We start from the raw sequence: 27,367 nt of genomic DNA on the forward strand, positions 1-27,367 counted from the left end.
CACTGTCTAGAGATGTGCTCTCTGGTCAGGTCTTTCCTACCATCACCTCATCAGGCAGGAATTTTTCCCTGGGTTGTGCAGGAAGGTGACAAGAGATGCTGCAGCCACTGCTTTGGTGCCTTGTGGCCAAGGGGGAATTTCCACCTGCCACCCCAGCTGGAGATGTTGACCCCAACAGCAAGAAGCAGTTATTCAGCACCTTTTTGTGCAGCTTTTTCCTTGTTGGCCCAGCCTCAGGTTAATGAATGATTCACAAAATGCATTTTCCTTGATGTTTTTTCCTTTTTATTAGCGGAGTATGAAAACAGGCAATAATTTTACAGAAAGCAGGACTGGCACAATCGGTACATAGCATCATGCTGCAGCTTTTCAGAAATGGATATAAACTCTTTTTGTTTTCTTCTTCTTTCACCTACCAGAATAAATAAATATGATACACATTTGAGTTCCTCAATAGTGAATTCTAAAGCACAAGGTCTTACACTACAGCTCAATTTTACAGCGATCTGTACAGTATATTACTTTGATTTCCTGTTTGCAATTTAAAAGCCTTTGTTCCTTTGCAAGATGGGTTTGACATACAAACACGGATACATTTTGCAGCTAACTGTACACCTTGGGTCAGAACCTGGGAAAAAAAGAATAGATTGATTGCCTCCTGGTGTGAGAAAATAAACCAAAAAGTTATTTTCCATCGCACAGACACATCTAAAGTTCTTCCTTATGAGATGGCCCCACTCAATTGCCAGAGCAGTTAGAAAAGGCTTTGGCCATTCATAGGGCACCAGCTGCACCATTTAACTTGCTATGGGCTTAATGTGTGTCTTAAAGAGATTTTGAAGAGGCCTTCCAGCCTGGAACCCAGACTATTAAAAATATAAATGAATTTTTTTTTTGGTTAGTATATGAAAAATTGTATATTCTTTACAAATTAATGTGGGGCTTAGGTGTTGTCCTCAGCCGTGGCATTGCTCCACTGAAGCTGGTGCAATAATTCCACTCTGGCATCACAGCAGTGATGAGGGTCTGTCTTTGTGCCATGTCTGGGTCTCACTCTACAAACCCCAGCAGGTTCCTCTGAAGCCAGCAAGTCCTGGGACACATCCTGACCTTTGCACGAGGCGCTGGGGCCGAGCTCAGCGTTGGCATTAACGAGAGCCTGAGTTAAGGGGAGACACCCACATGCAGAGGAGGCACCTCAGCGTGTGCATCTCTTCCCCAGGAGTCCAGGAAAGCCAGGGACGATGTGGAGGCTGCTGCCTGGGCAGCTGGGAAGCAAAGAGCATCTGCAAAGTCTGTGGAAAACAGGGAACCTTAATCATTGCTGGCCTGTTGTGTAACACGGTGGGAAGGTCGCAGCCACACGGCAGAGCAGGGGATTTTTTTTGTTTGTTTGATCTTGCATTGTTGAAATTTTTGGGGGTTTTCCTTTTTGCTGTTTATTGCACCAGCCTCTTCTTATCCTTCCACTATGGATTTGGGCTGAGAGCAAACCTACGCAGAGAAATAGCTTTTTTTCACTCAAAAGAAAAAACCCCAGGAGATGTATTATGCTGCTCTAGAACAGATCATAAAAAGCCATTAAGGGGCACATGGAGGGCTAAGAAGGGAGGAAAAGAAAAATCAACACAGCTTGTAAAAACCAGCAGGAAAGTTCTGTAATTGACTTTTTTCAAGCTTAACTGAATTATGTTTCATAGCTACTGTAATTAAACTAATAGAAAATGGTGGGTTTTAATTTGCATTCCTTTTCTAGAGGGTTTTTTTAACCTTTTACGTATGAACTCTTCAGAAATATCCTGATGTTGCTCAAAATTGTCATGTCAATGGAAGTAGCACACGTGGAACACAGGGACAGAAATAATTACAGTTTCCTCCTCTGTGTCCACCCACTTTGGTGTTTCTTCAGCAAAGACAAGCATCTCTTTGGCTGGCTGCAGTGGCAACACATTAAAATTCTTCACATGGTGAAATACCTAAATGAGAAAGGAGATGTGGAGGGATCTGCTTGCTGATGGTTATTTTCATATTTGGCAGCATTCTTTGTGTTTCCTACACAGCAAATGATGATTTTTCATGGAGGAAATATAGGGAAAAAACATACCTCTCTTTATTCCCATATTCACCACCAAGGATGTTTCCCGTTCTTAGCAAAAAAAAAAAGACAAAAAAAAGAAAAAAAAATGTTTCCTTTTAGTCTCCCAGCATCATTACTGGATATTTTCTCATTTAGCATTTCTCCTGAACTGTTTAAATATCTCCTTTTTTTATTTTTTTAAAAAAATTTAATACTAATTAGACATCTCTTGCAGAGTAGAAGAAATTTAAATGCAAACTTTTGCCCTGAATATTGTGACTGGTTTTCTCCTGGGCCTTGATCCTGCAAGGACCATATATAAAACCTTTATGAATTCACTAGGGAAGGTTTGGAGCTGGAGTTGGTTCACCAAGCAGAGGCAAAGTAAACAAAACCATAGGAAGGGGAAAAGACTAGCAGAGGAAATCTCCAGATCTGTAACCTGTTTCCAAACAGGAACTAGGGAGACTTTGTCCGGAGTTTCCAGCACTGTTTTTAAAGGATTGGACCTATTCTTTTCCCAGCCTCTGTGCCATGCTGTGCATTTGTTTGGCTTTCCTTCCGTACATTAAAAAACCAACTTGAACACCTGCCTCACAGAACACAAAATGTTGCTTCCCTTTTTACATTTAACCTCCCTGTGGCTGAAGCTGTCCCAGCAATGCCCTGGCACCAGGTTGGCACAGCATCCAGAGGGGATGGGTAGCTCTTTTTCTCCCCTGTAATCGTTCATCTGTCTGATGAGGTAGGATCTCTGTGTTACACTCCAAGCATCTCATGCCTGTGATGGAAGAAGCTGTGTAATATCCAACTAAAATGTTTGTTAAGAAGTATCAGACCTCCATCTGGAAGTGAGGAGAAGGGAACCTCAATCTGTTTTGATTCTGAGACTCATCAGTGACTTCATTTTCTTAAATAGCTGGGGCTGGTGGAGGGGAAGGGGACAAGCAGATCTCACATCACAAATCGGGACATTCGCAGGGGTTCTTCCCACCTGGAGAAACATCCAGCTTTGCAAAGTTCAAAGAGGAATGATGCAGAATCCATCCCTTCAGTCTTCCCGATACATACACAGGATTAAACTGAATGGGGAGTTTCTCCCTATGTTTTTTCATAATTTTCTATTGGTCAAAAATAGCCCAAGAGCTCAGAGACCTTAAAACAATATACAGGAAAGAGTCCGTTTTGACAGATAATTGACTACTAATCTTTTGCAAGCTGTGAGCCTAAATTCAGGTGTCTTTGCATTTCCAGATCAATTTTGGCTTTTCATGCCAGCTCACTCCCCTCATGGATGTTTGAGCTTGACTGTAACAAGGTAAACCCCAAATGTTGCATAAAACACTTCAGGGGCTCATCTGTATTTAAGACAATCTCCTTTTTTTTCCCTGCTTATTTTTAAATTTTAGATATTTTTATCCTGATTCAGAATGGGAGAACTAATCTGCAGGTGGGAATCATTCACATGCCCCAGTCCAGGACCAGCTGCGCCTCAGTCAGCTGCTGCTCCTTGCAGAGGCAGATGAGGATGGCACTGAACAGACACCCCTATGGACTGATGGAGATCCGAATGTCTCCTCTCCCAGTTTGCTTCGTGAGTTGCACTGGCCTCATCTCAATGTTGGTTTTTAATGGTGTGAGAGATGCCCTGGTAGCAGTTCCAAGCCTCTGTGAGGAAGGAGATCAGCAATAACACAGGGATGAAAGGGGTCAGGCTCCAGGGTCGGTCAAGACATGTGAAGGCTGTGAATGTTAAAACGAATTTTTGCACCGAGGCACAGGGAAGAGTTTCCCTCCTTGGCTCAGTGGGGAAGGTCTCATCTCCCTCCAGAGGATCACAGCAAATCTAGTGCTGGATCAAGTGAGCTTATCTCCTGCGCTCCCTGTCCTCACTTTGCAGGAGCAGGCCATAAATCCATGCGTTCTGACCTTCCATGGTAAGGCTGTACCTGCCCTGCTGTGAGCTGATGCCTCCTGTTCCAGCCCCATGGGCAGAGAAGAGATGCCTGTCTTACCTGGGATGGTACAAGAGTGACTGCAACCCTCTGCTCTCTGCCTGAAACACCCACTGGCATGAGCTGCAGTTTCATGGGCATCTTTTATTAATTAAAAAAGAGCTGAAGTGTAGATCTGATCTCACACCCAATTGCCTCGCTTGTTCACTGGCACCAGGGAACAACATCGGAAGGGGCATTAATTCAATTTGTGTTTGCTCTGCTCTGGTAAAACAATTCCACAGCCTATAAAGGTGCAGAGGTTAGCAGGACACAGAAAAAATATAGGAGAATAGAGCCTTTCGAGGAAGGAGGAGGAAAATTAAAGCTTTGTTTGGGTGTCCTTGGTTTGGGTGACAGGCTGCAAAAAAGGAAAGCTGGGACTTTCTTTTTGGACAGAGTAAATGTGCTTTGGTGGTTTTAATTTATTCAGACTCCTTTGAAAGTGGCAGCCAAAAATCTGCTTCCTACAAATACATTTGGTTTTGGCAAAGTGGAGAATTCTGCCGGTCACGGGGGCTGATTTGACACAGTCAGGAAAACTAAAGCATGAGAGAAAAGCCCCAAACTGAAGTGTTTGACACAATGGAAATATTTATGGAAGACACTCCGTTTTCCTTGGAAGCTGGTGCAGTTGATGAGCTGCCCCCATCCAGAGGTCTGCTCCTGCTACAGCTTTATGAGGGATAAAGCACTATTTCCCATCAAACTTGGCTATTCTTACATCTCTATTTGCAGGAGTTAGATGCTTTTTCAAGAAGCATGGATGTAGCTGAAAACACTCTTTTCTTCCATGTTTAAAGAGGTAATTTGACCCCTGGCTGTTGCCCCAGCATGAAGCAAGGTGGGAGTGAGAGGGGCCACAGGCTATGGGTCTATGCTTCATGTTAAATCAATTATGATTATTTGCAGAGAGACAGCACAGCTCTTCCCAGTCTGTTAGTGACACACGCAGTCGACACTCCTGGGATACAAACAGACCACCTGCCCCAGAGTCACTCTGGATTTTTTTGGTCCTAGGTGATATTAGAGATTAGATCTGGATATCATCCCTCCCTAATGCTCAGAGTAATAGCAGTGGGTCCAAAATGTTTATTTGGTTAGGCAAAAAAAAAACAACAACCAAAAAGTGATTTAAACTGGCAGAATCATTCCTTTCCAACAAGGAAAACCACCCAAGGATGAATGATGGGTCATTCCAATGAAATGAGACTGAAACTGTTCAATGCAACAATTCTGAGGTTGGTGAATTTTGGTTACTTGCAAACCCTGCATTTTTGGCAAGTTCATCTATCCCCCCTCAGCTCCACAGAGAATATAAAGCCCCTGCTTACACCTGCTTTGCCTCCAGAAGTTCAGCATTTTTCACTTGTTACATTTTTGCTTGATAACCACTTTCGGAACTGAGGGCTCGAGGATAGAATTTGGTGATCAGAGTTTTTCTAGACACAGCTTACATCAAGTTTTTCGTCAAAGAACCATAAAATTAATGGTGTATGAACACACCAGGAGTCCATACGAAATTTTTATTATCTATAGTCAAAGTAAGACCAAAATGCTCACCAAAAAGAAAACCCTGTAATTTGTAAATAAAGTTTGCACTTCATTGAAGATCAAAGAGGAAATAAAATAGATCAAAAATAATCCTGCAAATTTGGCCTTCATTTTCTCCCAGCCAGCAGCATTTGGCCAATATTTTGTCGTCTTTGAGCAAGTGCTATTAAAAAGAAAACAAAAAACGCTTGCCTTATAGGAAGTGCCTAAACAGGAAATTCACCTTCAGGTCATTTCCCAGTTGTTAAAAAATTATCTTCAGCAGAGAAGGGAGAAGTGGAGAGGTGAAGTGCACAATCATTTCTCTTCCCCATGAACACCTTTAGGATGCTGACCCAAGAAGAGCAACAAGCTACCAGCTGAGGTCGAGAGGATGGCTGATTTGTAACTCTGATACTCGCTACTAAAATTGAAAAGGGAAGGGGAATAAAAGCAAAAGAGGTCATGGTTCTGTAACACTGACAGTAACACACAGGTGATGGGCGCTGTCAACATTATAAACTATATACAAGACAAAGCAGGACTCTTTCTTCCCCCAAAGAACGCAACAACAACAACAAAATAGTGAATATAACACAGTTGGCACCTTATTGAGGGGATGAGGACAGGGGGCTCCTCCTCAACATCACAGCCTTAACTCATGGCAGTCCAGAGGACAGTTCATCTGTCTAAACATAGATCTTCTCCCCCTTCCTCATTAAATATTTAGTGAAGACCAAGCCAGTAGCAGTGTCTGACGCAACCATGGTGCTAGTAAGACGTCAATAAATGCAAAGTTTTCCCTGCATGGGAGCACCTTACTTCAGGAAGAGGTGGGAGCACGTGGGGATCCAAGGAGTGCCGTGTGTAGTGCCAACCTCTGGTGCATCTTCTCGTGGGCAGTCAGTTGGGGAGGGTGTCCAGCCCCAGGGACGCCGCGTGCTGCTTCGCCCGGAGCCTCAGGTTCTCAATGCTCGTGGTTTTACTGTTCAGGCTTGGCAGGGAGCTGGAGGCCTGCAGGATGGGGGAGGACCAGACCTGCTGAGCGTGGGACAGCGACTGGTAATAGGACTGACAGTGCAGGGAGCTTAGCGGGGCCATGTTGACGTTCATGCCCAAGTAGGGCATGGCAGACGGTGTCCCCATTTCAAAGGAGGAGTAATGGACCAAGTTGTTGGTGGCTGCCATGTGCTGTCGGAACTGCTCCTGCAGGCGGAAGAGGCTCAGGGGCGAGGAGGAGTAGGAGTGAGTCTGAGCCAGGCCACTGCTGGATGAAGGCGTCACAGTCGCGCCGATGGGAGACTCTGTAGCAGGAGACAGAGGGGATGGGGGTTATTCCTACAGGCTGCATGCAGGCGCTTATTCACACCCTAGAAGGGTTCGGGCAGCAGCACAGGCTTGTCTCTTGCATTGGAGGGCAAATGAGAGGGGGTGTGACAGCCCATGAGAGCTAAATGTGTGCCTTTCCCATACTTGGCACCTCAGAGTGCAGAAATGGGGCTGAGCTCTCTGCTGCTGCTGGGCACTGTTCTCCCCAAGGTCTAACTGGGGCAGAAGGCTTTCTCTTTCAGTGCTCTAGCAATGGACATGCTGCCCTCTGTGGGGCCTGTTCAGTGCTGAGGACAAGAGGACAAGCGTGGGCAGCCTATCTGTGAGCACCCACTCCACAGGGAATATGGGACTATACCCAATCACCAGCACTCCCTTGGAAAGGGGTCCTAACACCAACCCCCATCAAGATGCTGCCCCTCACCTGCTTTTGGGCTTGCTCTCTTGCAGTTCAAAGCCTTGCTGTCCACACCAGGGCTCTTGTCCACTTTGGCCTCATCCAAGGTGCTCTTGAACTCCTCCTCTCTCTCGGTCTGGTCCTCGGGCGCTGACTCGCTGGCTGACTGCTCCGACAGGGTCAGGTTGAGGTCTGTGCCAGCCTCGCTGGGGAGGCTCTGGACCTTCTCAGTGTCTGGGGTGGGAGCCTGGGTCTCCAGCACCGGTGGGTCCATCTTTCCCTCACTGTGGCTCCCCTCACAGTCCTTCTGCTTCTGCAGCTGCTCTTTCTGCAGGCTACGCTGCTTCTTCCGGAATTTGGCTCTCCGGTTCTTGAACCAGACCTTCAGTGCCACAAGCAGCAGGGGAGAAAAACCAGTGAGAATCTTGCTTAGTGCCAAATTCAGCATCATTCAGCCTGGGAGCTTCAGGGGAGCCCCAAGTAATGAGGTGCTGCAAGCCCACTGCACCCAAAGACTATTCCACTTTGCTGGACCTTAGAACTCGACTGTTTTCAGTGCATCTACAAATAACGTATCAATCAGACTTTAAAAAATACCTAGCCTCTATATTGATTCTTTAAGACACTCCACTGCTGGTGTTTTTTGGGGTTTGTTAGGTTTTTTCCCCCTGAATTGGTTAGGCAGCTGCATCCAAAAAGAATGTCTTGCAGCTGTAATGTCTGATGAAGTGACATTGGCTTACAGTCTGTTACGTTTCTAAAACCATTGGGTTGTAAGTGTATCAAAACTACGATGGCAGCACTCAAAGTAAGTCATTACTGACATAGGCTGTTGTCTGGCAACTGCATTTAGGAAAGGAGGGGAGAATCCATATATTTTTTAACCTAAATCAGCAGACAGGGATTAGAAGAAATATATTTGCAGATCTTGGTCATGTTCTTTGGTTGGTTAGATAGGGAAACAAACCACTTTTTGATCAGAACGTTTTGATATTTATATCAAAGAACTAATTTTTTTCCAGTAGTTTTTCTCTTTCTGATGAAGACTATTTGCGTTTTAAAAGACAAGAACCTCTCCACCAGCAGGTTATGAACTAGAACATTTCACAAGTTGAAACTAAAAAAAAAAAGCAAACAAAACCAAGAAGCAAACACAAACCTTGGCCTGAGACGTTACAAATATTGACACTGGTGGAAATGAGCAGCTGGAATTACTTGGGTCTCTACTTTTTTGAGAAAGCCAGAAAAGCCTTGCAAATAAATAAATAAGTAGATTTCTGTTGCTGTTTCTAAAATTTCCCCTAAAGAAATGTGAAAGGACAAATGAAAACCATTGTGCACTTCAGACAATCCTAAATTTAAAAAATGTGGGCGTGGATTTGAAGTTACTTAAGCAGATGTGTGATTTTGGATGATTTTATCCTCCCTGCCCCTGCCTTTGACAACTTCACTGCCCTGAAATCTTTGGTTCCATTGGAAGAATCCTGAAAGGTCAAGGGAGTTGTCAGCCCTCTGGGAACCCCGCTATGTTCTTTTAAACATCCCCACTCGCAAACCCACAGGGTATCGGTACCTGGACTCTGGCTTCAGGCAGGTTTGTGCACATGGCCAGCCGCTCTCTCATCACCACATCTGGGTAGTGAGTCTTCTGGAAGGTCTTCTCCAGTGCCTCCAGCTGCTGGGCGGTGAAGGCCGTGCGACTTCGCCTTTGTTTGCGGTGCTGGGATCCATAACGTGCCTCCAAAATGATGTCTTGAAATGTACAGCCGTTGGAAGACAAGAAAAGTGGCCAATTTAATTATTGGAATTTGTATGCTGACAGTCGAATAAAGCACTTGCTAACATCAGAAAAAACTACAAAATGTTCTTTCGATTGCTTTAGTGCTAATAAAAACACACATATGGATTTTACTGGTTAATTGATGTGTCCAAAGAGACAAAACTATAGCAGAGGGGTTAAAACTAGATGACCTTTGAGACCACTTCCAGCCCCAATCATTCTATGATTCTAAAAGCTGTTTCTGTAGAAAGAATTTCTTTCTGTGACATCTGTGGAAGCTGTTGAGACTCCAGTGCTGAATTTGGTTGAAATAACTCAATCTGCTTCAACATCAGTGTGGCAGGACATGCAGATGCCCAGACCCCACCATGGCATAGGTATCTTTCATTAAGAAACACAAATAAAAACGATGCGGGGACGTTCACTGTTGTACTTCTTTAATGTCTTTTGGGGAGCTCACTGTAGTCTTCAAGGCATGATATTGGAGAGCTGTTCTGGGCTCCAGTTCAGAGAGCATTTAAGCTCACGTGCTTTTGTGCATTTAGCTCTAAAGCACATCCTTTACTGAGCACAGACACTCTTCAGCATCTGGGGTGGAAACTCCAGCCAGGGCCACGTCCAGCCCCACGGGTTGCAAGCCCAGAGCTCATGTGCTGAGCTCTTCTCAGCAGAGCAGCTACTCACAAGGTCAGACTTTGCAAACCAAGCTTGGAAAACTGAGAGCAGAGAAGAAATTCAGACTGGGGAAAATCTGAGGCCAACAGTAAAGGGCTTATTATTTTACCAGGGGCGTTATTATTGCACAACAGTTCGTGGGAGTAAAAAGATCTTAAATCAATGAAAATAAGTTACTTGAAAATGAAAAAAACCCACCCTTTATTATGCAAGTTGGGACATGCTGTGCTACAGCCCTGGTATGAAGCAGTCTGGCAAGAGGTTTGCTCTCAAAGAGGAAATGCAGAAAGAGCAGTGTCTGGTATCATTTTTAATTCAGTTAAGAATGTGACTTCCAGTAGAAGAGAGTAATGAATACACGAGAAAACAATGGAACAGGGAGAAAAACTGGCACTATCAGTGCACGGAGCCTGATGAAGGCTCTGGCTGCTGTTTATTTGTGCTTTTGTCACGAGCATCGTGACATGAATCTAAACAATAAACCTAAACCTGCTGTCGGGGCCACCCCCAGCACCACACAGCCAGGTCTCAGATCCACTGGCTAAGGAGTGTAGCAAATCAGCTTTGCACTGCTCAAACATTCCTCTTCCAAAACTTCCAGCTGTTCCATTCTAGGTCAGCACTCGCAGCGCCCTTCTGGGGGATTGCCAGAGCTGCGTGGTTTTGGCAACCTGGCAAAGATGTGATCAGGCTAAAGGTCTTCAACAATATAGTGCTGGTTGCATACAAGAGACTCTCGTGTTTGAGGTATCGGAGCTCCTTGGGGAGTTCAAATGCTGCTGATAAAGCTGCCCCTTTGGAGGCAGAGGAACCATCCTTGATGCACCCAGGCACAGCTCACAGTGCAGCCAGGTGAGGAGAAGGGATATTCCAGCACAAGAGATGAAATTGAAGCTGCCCCCAAAACATTTTAAAAAGCTAACATTTGTGTTTCAAGTACACGAAAACAGGAGAAAGGGCACTGGTTAAACACCCTACCTGCAGGCTGGAATATTCCCAAATTTCTAGAGTAGAGGTTAGACTTACCAGCTCCCCTGAGGCAGCAGCTCATGCATTAAGTTTGGCCACTCCAGCAAGAGGCAACCAGCAATTATTTTAATGTTTTAACTATGTTTTCAGGCTTTGTGCAAGAAGGAGAATATAAATTGCAGGTGAGGCTTTGCACTTAAAATCAGAAACCTCTGTTTTCTGACTTAAGGTCATTTGCTTTTGTGCTGCTTTATTCTGGCTGTCCCTGGAAGGCAAATGAGATCTATAACCTGCACTGAAAGATATTCAGAAGTAACAGAATGTGAGGCAACTGCAAAGGAAACAGCTTGTAGGTGTATAATGCCTACCCAGCCAATGATAAGCAAACAAGGGGACTGTGGGATTTAGTTTCGAAAGTCTTCCAGGTGGGTTATTAATTTTAAAGATAAGAGGTCAGGAAACCAATTGAATCTTCTGGTCAAGAATACGAGAATAGCTTTTTTATTCTTTTTTCATCTTCCTCTGCTTTACTCTAGTTAGGGCCAAAGACATTAAATCCTCCATGCTCTACTCTAAAAGATACAGGAGATCACAAACATCTTTCAAGAGATCTTCGCAGCTAGAAAAGGGGCACCTTGAGACCCAGGGTCTGCAAGGGACGTTGCAGAGTTCAGGGCCATCTGCTCCCATCTGACCACCTGCATACTGAAAGGGGCAGGGAACAAGGGGATGGATGACTGGGACAAGGACAGTGCTTTCTTGTCATCACTCTGCAGTCCAGCAGCAGAGCCAGTAGAAGAGTCCAGGTCTCCTTAATTCCGCTTTGGTTGTTTATTGATGAGGACAGTGACTCCTGCTCTGCCCTGCACCACCTCAAAGATCCCACAGGCCGTTGAGAACCATGTTAAGAAGATCACAATTAGCAGCTGGATAAGGGAATATTGCTGACATGAAGATGTGACAGCCAGCTGTGGCTCACTGATCCAAAGAGTCCAAGACCTTTATCATCATGCCTTTGTGGATTGCCCGCCTGGGAAGACATTCCTCAAACTTCTGGTTGCATTAAGGGACAATGTGGAGAAGCAAGACACGGTCTGGGCTGGCAGGAGGTGGCTGTTAGGGAATGCAAGACCTGAGCTGGTGCCTGAGCCAGGAAATCCAATTTACTTTGTGATCACGTTCATTTTGCCCTTATTTACTGACAAGACTGTAAAATTCTTTGCTGCTTTCTGTTCACTTGTTATAACACCTTTCAGTGTCTTTTTATTCTCTCTTTTCAATCCCATATATCTCTCTTTTATATCCCATATAGTGGGGCCACATCTCATCTCTTCCCTCCACTTCTCAGCCATCGGGCGCCAGTCTGAAGCAAGCTGCCAGCAAACATTGGAGGTCAGGTGTCACCTGCAGAGCTTGGCCACAGGGCCAGTCCTGAAGAGCACACCATGCCCTTGGCTCTGTCACACTCCAGAGGAGTTTCACTCAATGCAAGCAACAAGGGGATTTTTTTTTTTTTGTGGTTTCTTTTTGTTTGTTTGGGTGGGTATTTAGTGCCAGGGAAGGGCAAAAGCCATGAGTTGTTCTTACCAGCCAGTCTCTCTGCCAGGGTGAGGGCATGCACCGAGGGCCGGTAGTCGGGGGCATGCTGGGCCTGCTGAGCTGCCTGCTGGTGGAGGTTGTACATGGCACTCAGTGAGTTCATGGCGTGCAGGGAGTAGCCGTTCACTCCATAGTGCTGCATGGTGACATAGACCTGCAAAACATCACCCACAGGAGAAACGGGCTTAGGGACGTGCTGTTCCAGCATCCTGGAGTCTCAGGAGAGCTTTGGAAATGCTGAGCTCAAAATTAAAGTGCTGCATGCAAGGCTCATGTCCGACCCCTCAGCTCCAACAGGTTTAGGGATGGGAATGCAAATATCTCCTAAAGCACCATCAACACCAGTCTGGCTTCTAAACTGAAAGCCCAGAATCTGAATACATCCTACTCATGCTGATTGAAATAAGGGAAATTAATTTTTTGCATACCACAACGCATCATATTACAGTGACTTTTAATGCATTGTCCTAGCTCTATCCCAGGGTTAGCTGGGATTTTGTCCCTATCATTTCCTACAGTAGACTGTTTTGTAATCCCATTGCTGGAATGTCAAATAATGTTCCCCATCTGAACTAATTTATAATTTGTTTCCATTGATTATGCATTTTTCTTACAGGTCTTCTTAAGAAAACACAAATGATACAGGGAAAGAACAAAAAAAAAAAGCATGTGGTGTTAAAGAAAATAAATCTGCAACGTAATAGCACCAAAAATGTTATGGCTAAAGAGGGAATAAGGTTTGCAATAAATACCGACATTTCATAGCTCAATAGCAAGGAAATTATTTCAGAAAACTAATGGCTTTTTTTTCTAGTGTGGGCTCTGCATGAAACTTCAAGCTCTTTTTCCTTACAGACCATCTGTAAAACTGAGCTAATATTGATCTCAAAAGCCGAGCAATGCTTCATTCATCCCTGTTGTAAATGACTGAGGGCCTCCAGGACGTCGTTTCTGCAGTTTGTAAGACATCAGAAAGGAAGTTGTGAAACATTAGCCACAAAATAAATTTTTTAAACCACCGTTTACATCAGCAAGTCACCGTCTGGAAAGCCAGTGCAATGAACAAACGTTCAGGGAAAGAGGGTCAGCTGGACTAACTTAAGGAAAGCAGACATCTTCTCAGGCAGCCTCTTAGAAACCAATTTGAACACTGGAGGGAGGTGATGATTTTAGGAGAAATGCCCATGGTTTTAGGAGGAACTTGATGCAATGAACAGTGAAAACTTGGAAGAACAATTATCTGCTGTATTTTCTGTACTGAGAAACGACCTTTATATTTTCCCGTAAATGATTTATACCATGGAGGTTCAGACTCACGTTGAAGAGGGAAATGAGTTGGTCCCACTGCCCCTCCTGCTCTGAACTCCTGTACTCTCCACCTTGATGTAAGAAACACAAACATGAAGCGACCCTGTGCCATAGCCAGAGACCAAGCTGGAGTTTCCTGGAAAAGAAGCCGAATTTTGTAGCATAGGGTGTGGGGCATCTTGTGGCTTCTCTCCGTTGTGGTGCCCAGGAACAGGGGAGGGAAACATGCAGCTGGAGTTTGGTCAAACACTCTGCCAGCTCAGGGATGACCCTCATGAATGTGAGTTCTGGTTTTGGGATTGTCTTCTCAAAGAGGTTGCAGTAAACTATAAATCCCTAATTTGGGAATTTAGTGCTCAGCCTCACTGCTGTTTCCCCAAGTCCCTCATGCTCTGGCACTGCATCATTTCAACCCTGAGAGCTGATGAAGGGTGACAGGTCCAGGTGTGGTTACACCACAAAGTTCTGACTCACACTCTGATGCCAACTTCCTCTGCTTCGTGTCTTCCTGTTCACCCTCTCTGCATTCACTCCCCACTATTCCAAGCTGAACTGTGAAAATGGACATTTTTAGTTCCGGTACCAACCAAAATACAAGAATGCCATAGCTCTGCTCTGCTCTAACGCAGCTTAGGGAAGATCTAAGCAATGACAAAATTGTTTGCTGGTTCTCTGGTCAAGGTGAGGGATGTCACACACCAACAGATTTTTGGCATGTATATTTATTTTCCTCACAATGGGGTTCACAGTGAAATTACAGCTGTGATGTTGCTTTCCTGGACTGCAAAGTTTTGCTGCTGGTGGCACGTGTTGAGGGACATGTCCCAGTGACATGTACCACTGACATGGCCACAGAGGACATCTGCCATCATCTGGGAAAGACTGATCTGTGGTGCAGCCTCACCCCATCCTCGGTGTGGTTCTGTTCCCAAGAGCATCATCCCACCCAATAAAATTGTTCACTGCCTCGCTGTGACAGACAAGGGCAGGCCTGGCTTTTCTGGCCAACACAGGCAGCCAAACAGAGATTTGCGGCTTCATTCTGCCTCCTCCCCTCCCAGCTCACTAGTGAACCAGCTGGCTGGTTGCACCAGCTTTGGCCAGCAGGGTGGAGGTCTCAAAGCTTATTAAGTTCCTGCGTGTTTCGTGAAAACCATTTGAGGACACAGAACCTATTAACTGCCCTGGGCTGCTGCCAGACCTCTGTCCTTAACAGACGCTGGAGAATCCACACCGGGGCTCAGCCTTGCCAGAAGATACGGGGGAGGCCAAGTGTCTTTGACTCCCAACTCACAGAAACGCCTGTTTTTCTTTTCTAATCCCCCTTGCATGTGGTCAGCTGTGCAGCAAGCTGGCACATTAGAGGAAAAATGAAGAGGGAGAGGAGGGGAATTTTCCCATACTATACAGTCTTCCAAGGACACTGCCAGTGGTGTTGTGTCTGGAGCCCAGTGTTTCCACTGAAACACTTGCTCCAGGAATACTGCAGCGTATTTGATTGTTAAAAGATGATTTTATGTGAACATTTTTGGGTGGCCTAGAAGAAAGTGCATCAAAAAGAAAAAAAGAAAAAAAGAAAAAAGAGAAGGACTTCATAGGGATGGACTCAGGATGGGAGTCAATGCCCATCACAGCTTTGGTGATAACTGCCTTTTACGCTGCAGTGCAGACAACAGGCAGAACTTCCTACTCACTTGTGCAGCAAATGTATCATCCCAGATTCGGTGTAAAAAATGAGGGAATTTACTGAGCGAGACGGTTCAGCCGGGTAAGCAAAGTTAACTGAGACCACAAATAGCTCCTGTTTAACTGTCAGCTCTGAGCTCACTCCAACCCCAATAAATTAAATATTTAAAAGACATCATGCAGCAATTTTTTTTAATGGAGGAAGCCATTCATCAAGCCACTGCTGTGTTTCACAAGCTGTCGAATAGTGCTTACACTGGTTAAAATAATCTTTATATTTCATTAAGCAACCAAATAAGCTGATCCTTTCCCACTGGCTGTATAGATGGTCTTAATTTTCAAAATCTGCAAATGCATCTTTTATGTCTCTGCATGGCTGGAGGGCCTCAGGAACAGCGACAGCCAGGAGGAGGATGAGAGCAAAGTTTGGACTCCTGCTTTATGGAAGGGTATGGGCTTGAGCATCTGTGGATAAACTGGGAGGTTAAAGTAGGGTCCATCCTGAAAGAAAGGATCCTTATCCTGATTTTGTGCATCAGAGATCATTGAAGAGTTAGGAGCAGCAGAGAAAGGAGATGGAAGCTGAGGAAAGGTGCAGGAAAACAGTAGGTGAGGGAAGAATGCCCCTGCTGGGAGCCTGTGGGCTGGTCCTGCAGTGTTTGCCCAGCACAGGGGGGGGATGCTGCCATGCAGTGCCTGGGCTGGCCCCTCCTGGGGCAGGTGGTCCCTTCCTGCATGGCCCCTCAGGGCAGCAGCAGTGACTCTCCCACCCCCGGCATCACAAGCCCTGCTCTCTCCCTGCTTCCCACATTTCTCAGCACCCGGCTGTCAGGTCTCCTCGCCATGCCCTGCACCAGACGCTGCCGGCATTCCCATTCCTGTCCTTACAGTCCAGGCATTGCTACCTCAGTGTCAAAAACCCTTCCATGGCTTTTACCTCTCACTTACATTTTTGCTATGGAAGACTCATGGATGCTGTGCCTATTTTTCTTCCCAAGCCTGTGACTTCTCAGACTGCAGGGGCTGTGTGCTGCCAGGATCCAGCCTCACAGAGAGGACGTGGGGTTCCCCTTAGCTTTAACTGCTGCTGTCTGTGAGAAATCCAGGTGTCTCCATTCCTGCATTTCTTTGAGGCCAGGCAATGTAGCATTCTGCCCATCCCAGACTAATCCACGGCCCCCACCACTCTGTATTCAGCTGCTGCTGTTCAATCTGATGCAAAACAATTTGCACATTTACCAGCTGGAAACAGGAACCCCGTTATCCCAGAGCAGAGCTGCACTGCTCCAACCAGCGTGGCTCCCATCCGTCCCTTCCCAACACTGGCCTTGAAAACCTCAGGTTCCCATCAAGTCATCCAGCACAAGAGTGGTGCAATTAATCATGCACCACCTAACACCTAACAAGGGAGATCTGACCCTGGGTTTTAATATTCTCAGCTTTGTACAAGGCTTTAAGTTTCCCTATTTAACTGGTAACTAATTTTGTATAATTTTGCATGTAATTCTGTCCTGAGAGAAGATGCGAAGAGAGATCCATGCATTTCCTCAGCAGGTGAAAACTCCTGTTCCTAGTGGCTTGTGTATGTGGAATTGAAACAGACCTAAGAACAATTTTAAAAAATGAGGTATTGAAGTTTTCTGAGAAGTACGTGGCAAGAGAACATCCATATTTTCCCTTCTATCAGGGAATAAAACCCCAAAACAACAAACCATCACAACAAAATCACAAAATTCACCCTGGAGCCTGGAGCTAAATTAAGTGCACCCAACAATTTGAAATAAGGGCAATTTTCTGTCCACATTTCATCACTTTACTCCCCCCATCAAAACATCATCAATCTGTACCTGGCTTCACCTGCCAGTCACACGCAAAGTCTTCAGCAAAATTACAGAACTGACAAAACCCCTTCATGGAGAAGTGGATCTATCCCTGCATCCTGCAAACTCAAGGGTCCCTTGTGCTGGCCACAGAGCTCCTGTCATTGCTGGCGAGTTTATCCTCATCCCAAGCTGTCCTGAACTAGGGCATCCACAGCAGCTCCCTGTGCCAGCACTGCTCTGGAGGGACGGAGCTCTAAAACCAAGACACTGTTTTTGCTCCCCAAATCTAAACTGAGGTGAGATGGAGGAATTTTATTCAATAGCTTATTCTGGCCAGTTTTCCGAGGTAGAAGCAAAAAAATGCCTAGGACAAGACTTTTGCCCTTCTTAAGCAAACACTGTCAGGTGAGATGAGGCTGAGGCTGGATGTAGGACATGTAGCTTTGCAGGGGCTTTGGACCATTTTCTCTTTTCTCTTCATATAGTGAGTTATGTCAAACTCAAAGAAGTACTGAGACTAAATTCATTGATCTACACAAAACACTCAGATGCCATAATGAAGAATGGGGTGATAAAACCTATGAGTTAAAAATGCTGAATTATTCCTAGATGTTTCAAGAAGAGGATACCAGAGTCTGCTTTTGACTGGTGGGCACTGTGGGGTGTTTCTTTAGCACTTTATCAACGCTCAGGAGGGTTGGTGATGGTGTAGAGGGTGTATGACGCCTTCTTTACATGGGGAATAAACTGTACAAAAAACCCTCAAATCTGGACTTCAGAAAGTCACTTTCAGAAGGGAATTTCAACACCATAGTTCATTGCTTATGAAGAGATTCACCACAGACGGATTTAAAGTTTGGAAGAGCTCGGCACAGCCTTGGGTGTGTGCCCTGATGGAAGGCGCAGCTTGCACACAAGGAAAGGATCAGTTAAAAAAAAAAACCAAGCATGAAACAGAAATCTGGTGCACTTGATTGGTGTTCAGGGTTCTGCAGGTGACAGAAAAAAATAGGAGTAGCCCTGTCATGTAAAAGAAAAGTTGTGGTCCTCAGCCTGAGCACCTGCAAAGGTGCTACAAATCACTGTTGGTGTTTATGCAAAGCACAGGAACCCGCTGTTCATTACTAACAGGGAATAACAGCAAATGGTTTGTGCTGCAACATCCTTTCCCCCTTATTACCGCTGGCAATAAACACCACTGAAAATAAAACCACAACAGAATATCCCCCCTCACCTTCCCCGGAGCTGTTCTGTGTTATGATTTTATGCTTTAATTCCTTATTCAGAAACACTTCAAATCAGAAAGATAAATAACAAATCTCTGACTCTGTGTAACTCACATTCCAGGGAAACAGGCTCACTCTATAGACAGACATTGGGTTTATATGTATTTGGTACTAAATGAATTACATACCTGGGGGGTTATGAATAAATGATCCTAGCAAGAGGTTTTCTTCAATCTTTCTTTTTTTTTCTCCTAATATATCCCTAAATCTTTTAGATATATAAAGGCCCAAAATCATGTAAGATAATAACCAACATGTTATAAATCAGTTTTGTTCCTCACGTGAGATTACTGAATGTCTAAGGAAACAATTTCACCTTTGTAGTGGATGAAATATAAATAATTTGAAATACTGCAACACATCATAGTTTCTCATTCAAATGTCAAAGTCTGAGAGTAGCATGCACCATAAAAACAGGCTTCCAAAAGACTTTCCTCATAACTGAAATGAGGAATTGAGAACAGCTCCCAAAAAAACCCCTCAGGACTCTGCATTTTTGATCTTCCTGAAATATTTTTACACCTGTGAAAATCCCTGGATTTAAATGAAGTTAATTTCTAAGTGCAGAGAGAGATCTTAATTAAAGAGGATCTAGTTAAACAAGTCACATCCCACTGAAAGCAAAACCTGACCAATTACACCAATTCCTGCAGCTCACACTCAGCTATTCCTAGTGACCTTGGTATAAATAAAGAGGTCTTTTTCTTAAAACCAGGAGGACTGCTGGCAGCTGAAATCTGGAAATACTTCCAGTCAGGGACAGCGTCACCATTTTTTGGGTAGACCTTGTCAAATAATTGCCTCTTTGAGGCTGTGCTGATGATGAGCACAGAAACTGTGTTTGTAATGCTCATCTTTTTATAGTGGAAACATAATGGCATGCGAGAGGGCTTGTCATTTTTATAAAACAAACCTCAGAGCATCCTGCTGAGACAAGGAAGTTTTGTTGCAGGACTCTACGAATTCTCGACAGCAGGCTGTGAGTGGCTGAGGTAACAGGCCCTGGCTGACAGGGGTAACTCACATCAGCTGCTGTGATTTTTATTTAAGGCTTTTGGAAAATCATCATTTTTCACCCAAAAGCCCCAGATAACAGAAGCGAGTGATTGATTAGATGCTTCCTGGCAAAAGACTTTCCAATGCCTCTGTTTGCAGAGGAATTCTTCAGAGGGCAGGCTTGTTAGGTCGAAAATGAAGAAAATAAAATAAAGACATCCTCCAAGTCTCTGCTTTTGAGTGAGGGATAAGTTTCAGGGCTTGGAGCCCAGCAGCTTGCAGCCCAGCAGCCAGGAGCGGCATTACTAAACATCACTGGGGTGCTAAATACCTCGTTTGTAGTAATTTACACGAGAAAATCAGTGCTTACAGATCAAACCAGGACAAACCTCCCTTCTCCCCTTTGGAGAAGCACTCAAGCCTCAGTAGAAGCTCTTGGAATTTATATTGAAGTGGAACATTTTCCTGGGTAAAACTCTTGATATGAAGATCACTTTGACTATGGTTTCCCATCACATTCTGCTTCCACATCAGTCAGCAACAACAACAACAAAAAAATCCTGCATTTAAGATTTCTTGTCATTAACACCAGAATGGAAACTGAACCCTACAGCCCAGCTCTGCCAACACTGATGCTGCACGCACCACATCCGTGGATATGGAATGCGGTCACATCCCACTGCAGCCAGGCTTGCATGTTCCTGTGCTGCCCACCTACTTCCCCCTCCAGACCTTACAGCATCTCTGCCTCTGGACTGCCCTGAATTCAGAACTTGGAGTAACCTTAAAGTACCCTGCAATCAAACTACTGAATTCACGAGCTGCTTAAAGGGTTTATCTTTGGTGTTTGTATGAAAAAAGCCCGAGGTACCTACTCAGCCCTCTGCCTCACTTCTGTGGAAAAGGCTCTCTTGAGAAGCATTTTGTTTTCCCTAATGCTGGCAAAGGGAATTTTCCAAACCAGACTCCCCACACTCTGCCCTTCCCCAGGGCTCCTGGAAGCAGGAGGATGGCTCACTGCTTGCTCTCTGCCCCCAAAACAGCTTTTGCCTGCAGCGTATTTGATTGCAGATTGTTCCCATGAGCAAACTGACCGTCTTGAAGGCAGCCTCTTGGGGCTTCTGGTTCAGGGATCTCCCTTCCCTGGAAGATGGAGCAATATCCTGAAGGATTTTACCCATGACAGTCTCATTAAGAAGACAAGGATCTACAGTTCTGTGTCAAAATATGTTTTTAAGCCTGTGACCTTTAGTGACAAGGACCTGTGTGAGCACCACAACCACGACACTGATCTGACAATCTAGCACTGAGCCCTAACAAGGGAGATCAAACACTGCAAGAAGTGCACAGATGAGCTTTGTAAAGATTTGCTGAGGCAGTTTAGGACATTCCCAGTTCCATTCCTGCTGCTTCCAGGTGCTGCAAGCCTGGAAGCCGGGCTGGTAGAGGGGAATGCGGGCTTGCTCCAGGCACTCCCAGTGCAATCCTCAGCCCAGATGCTGGGCTCCACAGGCAGGCACTGGGATGAGGCATGCAGGGAGGGTGATTTCTCCACCCACCACCACCACTACTGATCTAGTAGAAAGTAAAAAGTTGAAGCTGTAAGTTCTGAGTGTTAAGTTGAGAGAGTTTGGTATGCACACGAGGAGGGGAGCAGCGTGTCTTTGTGAAATGCAGTGGTTTCTGCCACACTGCTGGAGTTTAACCCCGCTGGCACAAAAGGACTTTCCTAGGGGCTCTTTTAGCTGATTAGATGGAAGGCTGTGAGGTTATGATGCCAAGTGCAATTCTACTTGAAGGTGATTTTGAGAGATATAAAGAGCAAGCAAAATTCAAAAGCAACAGAAGCTGAGAGCCTGAACTCAGGATGTTCCTGCAAGTTCAGCTGGACCCTGCCTCTGCCGCTGCAGATGATTTTTACAGTCACAAACACATGATGGCAACTGCTCCTGCTCAGACTTAAATCAGCTATAAGGCAAAATGACAGACAATCCTACCTTGGTCAAAAATGGAAAAAAAAAATCCCGAAAGGCATCTCCACAAGCCATGCAATTGTGGGGGATTTCTAATACCTTAAAAGAATAAACCAGAAGTTCTAAGTTTTTCTTCTTTGCAAGTGGTAACACCATTTCTCATCCTAGCACTAAAAAAGATGCTCGAGCTCAGTGGCTTTTACAAGGAGGGGCTGGGGTGGGGGAAAGATTTGTGCCACCTTAAAACAGGGCCACGAACTGGAGTTAGTGGCAGCAGTGCCAGGGGCTGGGGAGCACCACGGGTACATGCAAGGCTTCCTTTCCCGTAAGCGTTTGGATCCCTACACCGAATGAAGTGCGGCTGCCAAGGTAAGCAATGTATTTTGGCCACCAGCAGGTGATGTGTGCTCTAAAGAGCTGTGTGCTGTAAAGCAGGCAGAGCTGCTAGACGTCTGCTGGGTTTTGTGGGGAGATGTGGAGTCCCGCAGCAGAGGCACGCTTACCCACCTCGGGCTAACACACACCGAGGGCTCGCAGAGCCCTGCTCGCTCCACCCGCTGCTCAGCACGGCTGGAGACATCGGGTTTCCACAGCTCCCTCGAGCTTTTTTTCCCTGGCGAGATCCATCAGCTCGTCTCCCCCAGTGCAACTGTTCCTTTTCCTTTGGAAGATCCAGGTGGAGTTCCCAAGCATCGCACTCACGCTTTCAGTTTTACAGCACCATTTCTCAAGTCAGTATCTGCTCTGGCCATACAGAGGCTACAGCTGGTCCTGAGAGAGCTGTGCCAGCTACCCTCAACTCCTGGTGTAAATACCCATTTCCCTCCCTTCGGAGCACTGCTGGTCCATCCTGCTCCCAGCCCTCCCTCAGAGACTCTCTCCTTCCCATGAGCTGTAATTCCACCAGACCTGCTTTAGGAAACAGAAGAAATCTGATCCAAAACTTAATGAAGTTAAAAGGACTTTTTTTTTTTTTTTTTTAAAAATCTATTTCAATAACTCTTAGAGTGAAATAAACTAGCGAGAAAAGTCCCGGAGTTTGGCTAACCCTGGTGCACCATGAATTAATTCCTATTTGGCTACATTTCCGAATTCTCCACCCTCTTCACAACCAGCATATTTTGATGGAAATTCCCCCGAAGTAGGTTAGTTTATTACTAGCTGTATAGGATTGGAAATTTTGGGATTTATTGAATCCATGTTCTTCAGCATTTTCCCTACTCCTGTGTTTTTCCAGAAGAAGCAAGGTAGCTATAAATGTGCTGTTCAGACACAAGTTGTGGAAATCAGCTCTCAACCTTTTGAAAGGGTTTCAGGCCCATTGACATTCATCAGTGCTTCAGCAGAAGCATTTTCCACTTGAAGAGCTAAATTTTGTGATACCTCTGAAAAACCACTGGAATCTTAGAAAACATTGACTACTTCTAGCTAAGACCCACAGCATCACCAGTAAAACCAGTAAGTAGCTATATCAGAAGAGCTTGGTCCTGGACTTTCTCTGCAGCACCTTTGTTTTGTCAGAGCTGGTTGTAAAAATAACAGAGGAAAAAGAACTCTTCGCTCTGGCTCCTTTTCAGTCCATTTCCCTCTTTCTTGGCAAAACATTCTTTAAAGGATAAAGACACTGGGAACAAAACCCACTGCAGTCACTCCCTCTACAACTATATTGTGAAAAAGTTGCCTGGCCAGCCTGTCCTTCTCTCTGATTTGTGGGAAGCTCCTCTGACTCCGTTTCTTCGGTGCAGGCAGAGACACTGGCACTAAGGAAAAGCAACATCTGCACCAGCTCTGTGAAACAGAGCTGTGCCTTCTGATACGGCAGTAAGATCCCTGCTCATGTGTGTGAGCATGAGGAGAATCTCCCATTTAGACATCAAGACCTCTAAATTAGCAGGAAAAGCTGGAAAGCTCATCTAAACTGGCTTTCTGTGTACTGACAGTACAATTTTGGGTGTATTTTTGCATTGAAGATGTGGGCATAATTTAATACAACCTCTCATCAGTCATGGGGTAACTCAGGGTTGAAGTCACTTTTACCCTTTCAGGAATTTTGTGCCCATTACAGTTCTTAGTTAGAATGGGAAAACTGAGCTTAGAAGCACAATCCAAAAGCCAAAGGGTTGTAGATCCAAGTCTTTCCGGCTGGGGCAAACAAGGAAGAGGGATTGACTTGCATCGACTTACTCATGGGTGAAAAGTGAACATGGAAGGGAGAAGCTGAACAGTCAGCGAGCCAGTTCTGAGATGTGGTCAGGAGAAAGAGCAGTGAGAAACTGCAGATTTACTCTCTGCCTGCCATTGCATGGGGAGTGTGGGCCAGGGAGGGTGTAAAATCTCTCATCTGGTGGGTGAGTCCCATCCTGCTCTCCTTAGGACAGGTGGGGCACAGGAACAGCCTCATCCGCACTGGGGCACCCCGTGGGGCTCAGCCTTTGCCCTTCATCGAGAACACGACCCACGTCCTGTAGGTGGCTGAGGTACCCAGCAGGGTCAGCTCTCCAAGGCTTGGAGACTCGGGGAGGAGAGGAAAAAAAGCAGCAGATATTGCTTGGAAAAGCTGGGGAAGGTGAGTGCTGAAGGTTACCCCTGCAGCCCTCCTTGCCGAGCCCTGGGCTGGCTGGGAAGCGACCAGCGGCTCCCCCAGCCCAAGGAGGGTCCCACCCGACCCAGCTAAAAGCAGATTTCGCTTCTCTTTTGCTTTGTGTTCTGTGCAGAGGTGAGGGAGGGTAAACAAACCCCGAACCCTCCAGCCCTGCCTTTGGGGAAGCGGGAGGCTACTTCAGACAAAACTGTTATCCATTAACATCCAATTATCACTTGGTCTAAGCCATTAATTATAAATCAGCCTCCTAATTGGGATAATTAGCTCTCTGCTACTTAATGTAGTATGACTGATGCGTTTGGAAAGAAGGTAATCAGTCCATTTGTTTAGCGTTAGGCGAACAAATCCAACTCTCATGGTTTAATTTCAGCCGCAGCCTTCCCACCGCCTTCCCCCCTCGGCCCACCGTCAGCATTCAAAGCTCATTGCAGCTCCGTTAATTGTTTGGGAATCACGGCGGGGATGGGCACACGCGTCTCCGCGGGGCTTTCGGGACAGCAGCCCCTAGCCCGGGGATGCGATCGGATTCGCCCCTCCTTCGAGGGGAATTGCTGGGATTTTGGGGAGGGGGTTAATTAGAGGGGACGGGTTTGAACCTGAGCGCGACCCCACAGTTGGGATCGCTCCGGAGAGCGAGGGGCTCCGCACCTCGCATCCCCCCGTCACCTCGGCCGGGCCGCGCCTCTAGAAACCATTTCAGGGAGAGCGGAAAAACTTTCCTTTTTATTTTTTTTTTTCCCCCTCTCCTTTCCTCCACTTCCCCTGGAAGTCTCATTAATGCCGGCTGCTCGGCGAGCCGCCGATAGCTGCGGGACATGATTAGATATTTATTACTGTCATTTACATGGAAAACTTGAGCTAACCAAGTGGAACTGGAGGGGGCCGCCGGAGGGGACGGGATGAGGCGGAGCGGGGACATTTCTTTTCCCCGGCGCTGAAAGTGGAACCGGAATGCTGGACACAGCCGGAGCGCGGCCGGCTGGAGCAGAGGGTGCGGGGACAACCCCGCAAAGCCCCCAGCCAGGGGCAGGGCTGTTGGGCCGAACCCTCCTCGGGTCTGGGGCTGCGGTGCCACCTCGCTCCACCCGCGTTTCGTTTCGAAAGGGAGCGGGCAGCGCTCGGTGCGGGAATCCCACCGGGAAACGGGGGATGTTACCCCCTCCCTCCTTTCTGCTGACGGCCTCGCCGAGGCGACTCTCGGGGACACCAAGGACCTATCCCGGGTCCCCCCACAGGCGCCCGAGGTCGCCGCCGGGAAATAAATGGAGAGCACAGCCGGGAAAGCCGCCGACCGCGGGGACAGGATGGCTCCGTATGGGGAGTTTCTTGCCTCTTCTCTCCCCAGATAAAGGGACCGGCACGGCGAGTGTCGCCGTCAAACCCCATCTCCATCGGAGGAGAAACTTCCCCGAGGGCCTTGCTTTGGACTAGAGGAGCCCGTGTGTCCCGTCCCCAGCAAGGCTTCCGGGGAGGTCACCCTCGCCCTCTCCTTGCCCTCTGCAAGGGGGACGGGTCCCGGGTGCCCCGGGCAGCCAGCACCGAGTGGGGACACGGACTTCTTTCCGCTCAAGTGCTGGCCGCGGCGGAGCACAACCCACCCCCCTTCGCTATCTGTTATCCTATGGCCCGAGGGGCGACTCTGGCGGAGATGTATGAGATCTCTTGCGGTAAAAATATGCATGCGGATCCCCATTTGGTTAGCCCTATAATGGAGGTGTAAATAGGTTTCGACTGCGAAGCCCGTAATTTATCAAGAAGGGCTGACAGCGCAGGTCCGGGATTTATACACCCCTTAAAGAGGGAGAACGCGAAGGGGGGGGCCGCAAAGACCGGCCTGCCAGCTCCTTACGGGGGGTCCCCGTCCGTTTTGCCGTCTAACCTCGCAACGGGGTGATGTGGGGGTGTGACTTGTCCTAAAAAGGCTTCCTAGCGCTGCCGGCATCTCGCCCTCCCTTCCGCAGTCAACTTCCAGCCGCACCAGAAAGAAAAAACAATCCCGGAGCCACCCCCAGAGGGGCCATCGCCATCGTCCCCTGCTCCCGGTCCCTCTCGGGGGTGTTTCTGCCCTCGGCAGCTCTCCCCAGGCTGCGCAGCTTACTAAAACATCATTATGTAAATGGAGGGAAAGTTGCGCTCTCCTCCTGCGGAGCCCGGCTGACAGAGGGATGCGCGTCCCCCACCACTCCCTGAGCCGGGTTATAACCCTCGCATCCCCGCCAGCTGCCTAAACCCACACCGGAGCGGGCTCGGAGTTGGTGTCAGTAGGGAACGAAGCCCCGAGCTGGTAGTGGGGGGGTTGCATTTTTTTTTTTTTTTCGCCGTGGTTTGGATTTTTTTTTTTAAGCGTGGTATACCCCAAATAAACAAGAAAGAGAAAAAAAAAAAGGAAAAAAAAAAAAAAAAAAGAAGCACAGGAGGACACATAATTCGCGCTGGAGCACGGGCTAGGCTTCTCCTCCTCGGCGGTGCGCGCATCCCTGCCAGCGGTCCCTCCGCCGGCCGCGCATTCCCCCTCGGACAGATTCCCCCTCCTCGCAAGCCATCCCCAAAGTGCTCTTCTTTCCCGCTCGGCATCCCCAGCCCACCCGGACCCGCGCTGCCCGGGGGGGTTCTTACCTGGGGCGGTGGGGCAGCCTCTCCGCCCGCCGTGGGAGCGGGGACGCGCGTGGGAGCGCCGCGCTGCGCCCCGGCCCGCCCTACTCCATCCGCCCGCGCTGCCTGCGCGCTGCCTGCGCGCCCGGCGGAGCTGCCATCTACCGGGAGTCAGCATTGGAGAAGGATTTTTAAAAGGAGCTTCATAGCGACCCGGGAGCTACCCAGCAAGATTTTCAATGGTCCTCCACCCTGTCAATCAAAGCGGGGCTGCTGATACACCCCCACCCCCCCCCCGACATTTCTTACTAGTCATTTACTCCAAGCCGAGGTGTAAACGCCTAATTAAATCCCTGAACGCGGACGGGATGCCGGCGGAGGGAGGAGGGCTAGAGCCAGGACTAGGGGGGTGGTGGGGTCCGTAAGGCACAGGGAAGGGAAGCCGTGCCTCTCTCCGCGCCCCCCGCTTAGCACCACGCTGGATCACACCCTGAAGTTTCCTTCTCCCCCGACGGCCCCTGAGTGGTGATGCTGGTGGGGGATAATCTCCTAACCTTAATTACAGAGCGACCGCGGTCCTCCACCCTCCTCCCGGCCGTCTCGCTGTCCCAGCTTAGCCTGCTGCACCCCTCGACTACTCTTTAAAATGGGGGGTTGGGGGCACGGGCACGGTCACAACTCGGCGAGATAAAATAGGAGCCGTGGAAGGAGCTCAGAGGAGCGTTGGGAGAAGGATTCGCCGCCCGCC

General features: G+C 47.2%; 1 protein-coding gene across 1 annotated transcript; it reads right to left on the reverse strand.

The window, feature by feature from the left end:
- Positions 1 to 262: 262 nt before the first annotated feature.
- On the reverse strand, positions 263 to 26,755 carry DMBX1 (diencephalon/mesencephalon homeobox 1). The gene is made up of 5 exons (XM_042030613.1): positions 26,644 to 26,755; positions 12,342 to 12,507; positions 8,904 to 9,082; positions 7,358 to 7,712; positions 263 to 6,908 (listed from the first exon to the last, which is right to left on the reverse strand). Exons 2-5 carry the CDS (start codon positions 12,493 to 12,495, stop codon positions 6,508 to 6,510), a joined length of 1,089 nt encoding a protein of 362 aa, XP_041886547.1. The 5' UTR covers positions 12,496 to 12,507; positions 26,644 to 26,755; the 3' UTR covers positions 263 to 6,507.
- Positions 26,756 to 27,367: the final 612 nt, after the last annotated feature.

This window comes from Corvus kubaryi, unplaced genomic scaffold (assembly GCF_017639235.1).
Source record: "Corvus kubaryi isolate FWS band 111438036 unplaced genomic scaffold, C.kubaryi_AGA036_p1.0 37334, whole genome shotgun sequence".
Taxonomy (NCBI): domain Eukaryota; kingdom Metazoa; phylum Chordata; class Aves; order Passeriformes; family Corvidae; genus Corvus; species Corvus kubaryi.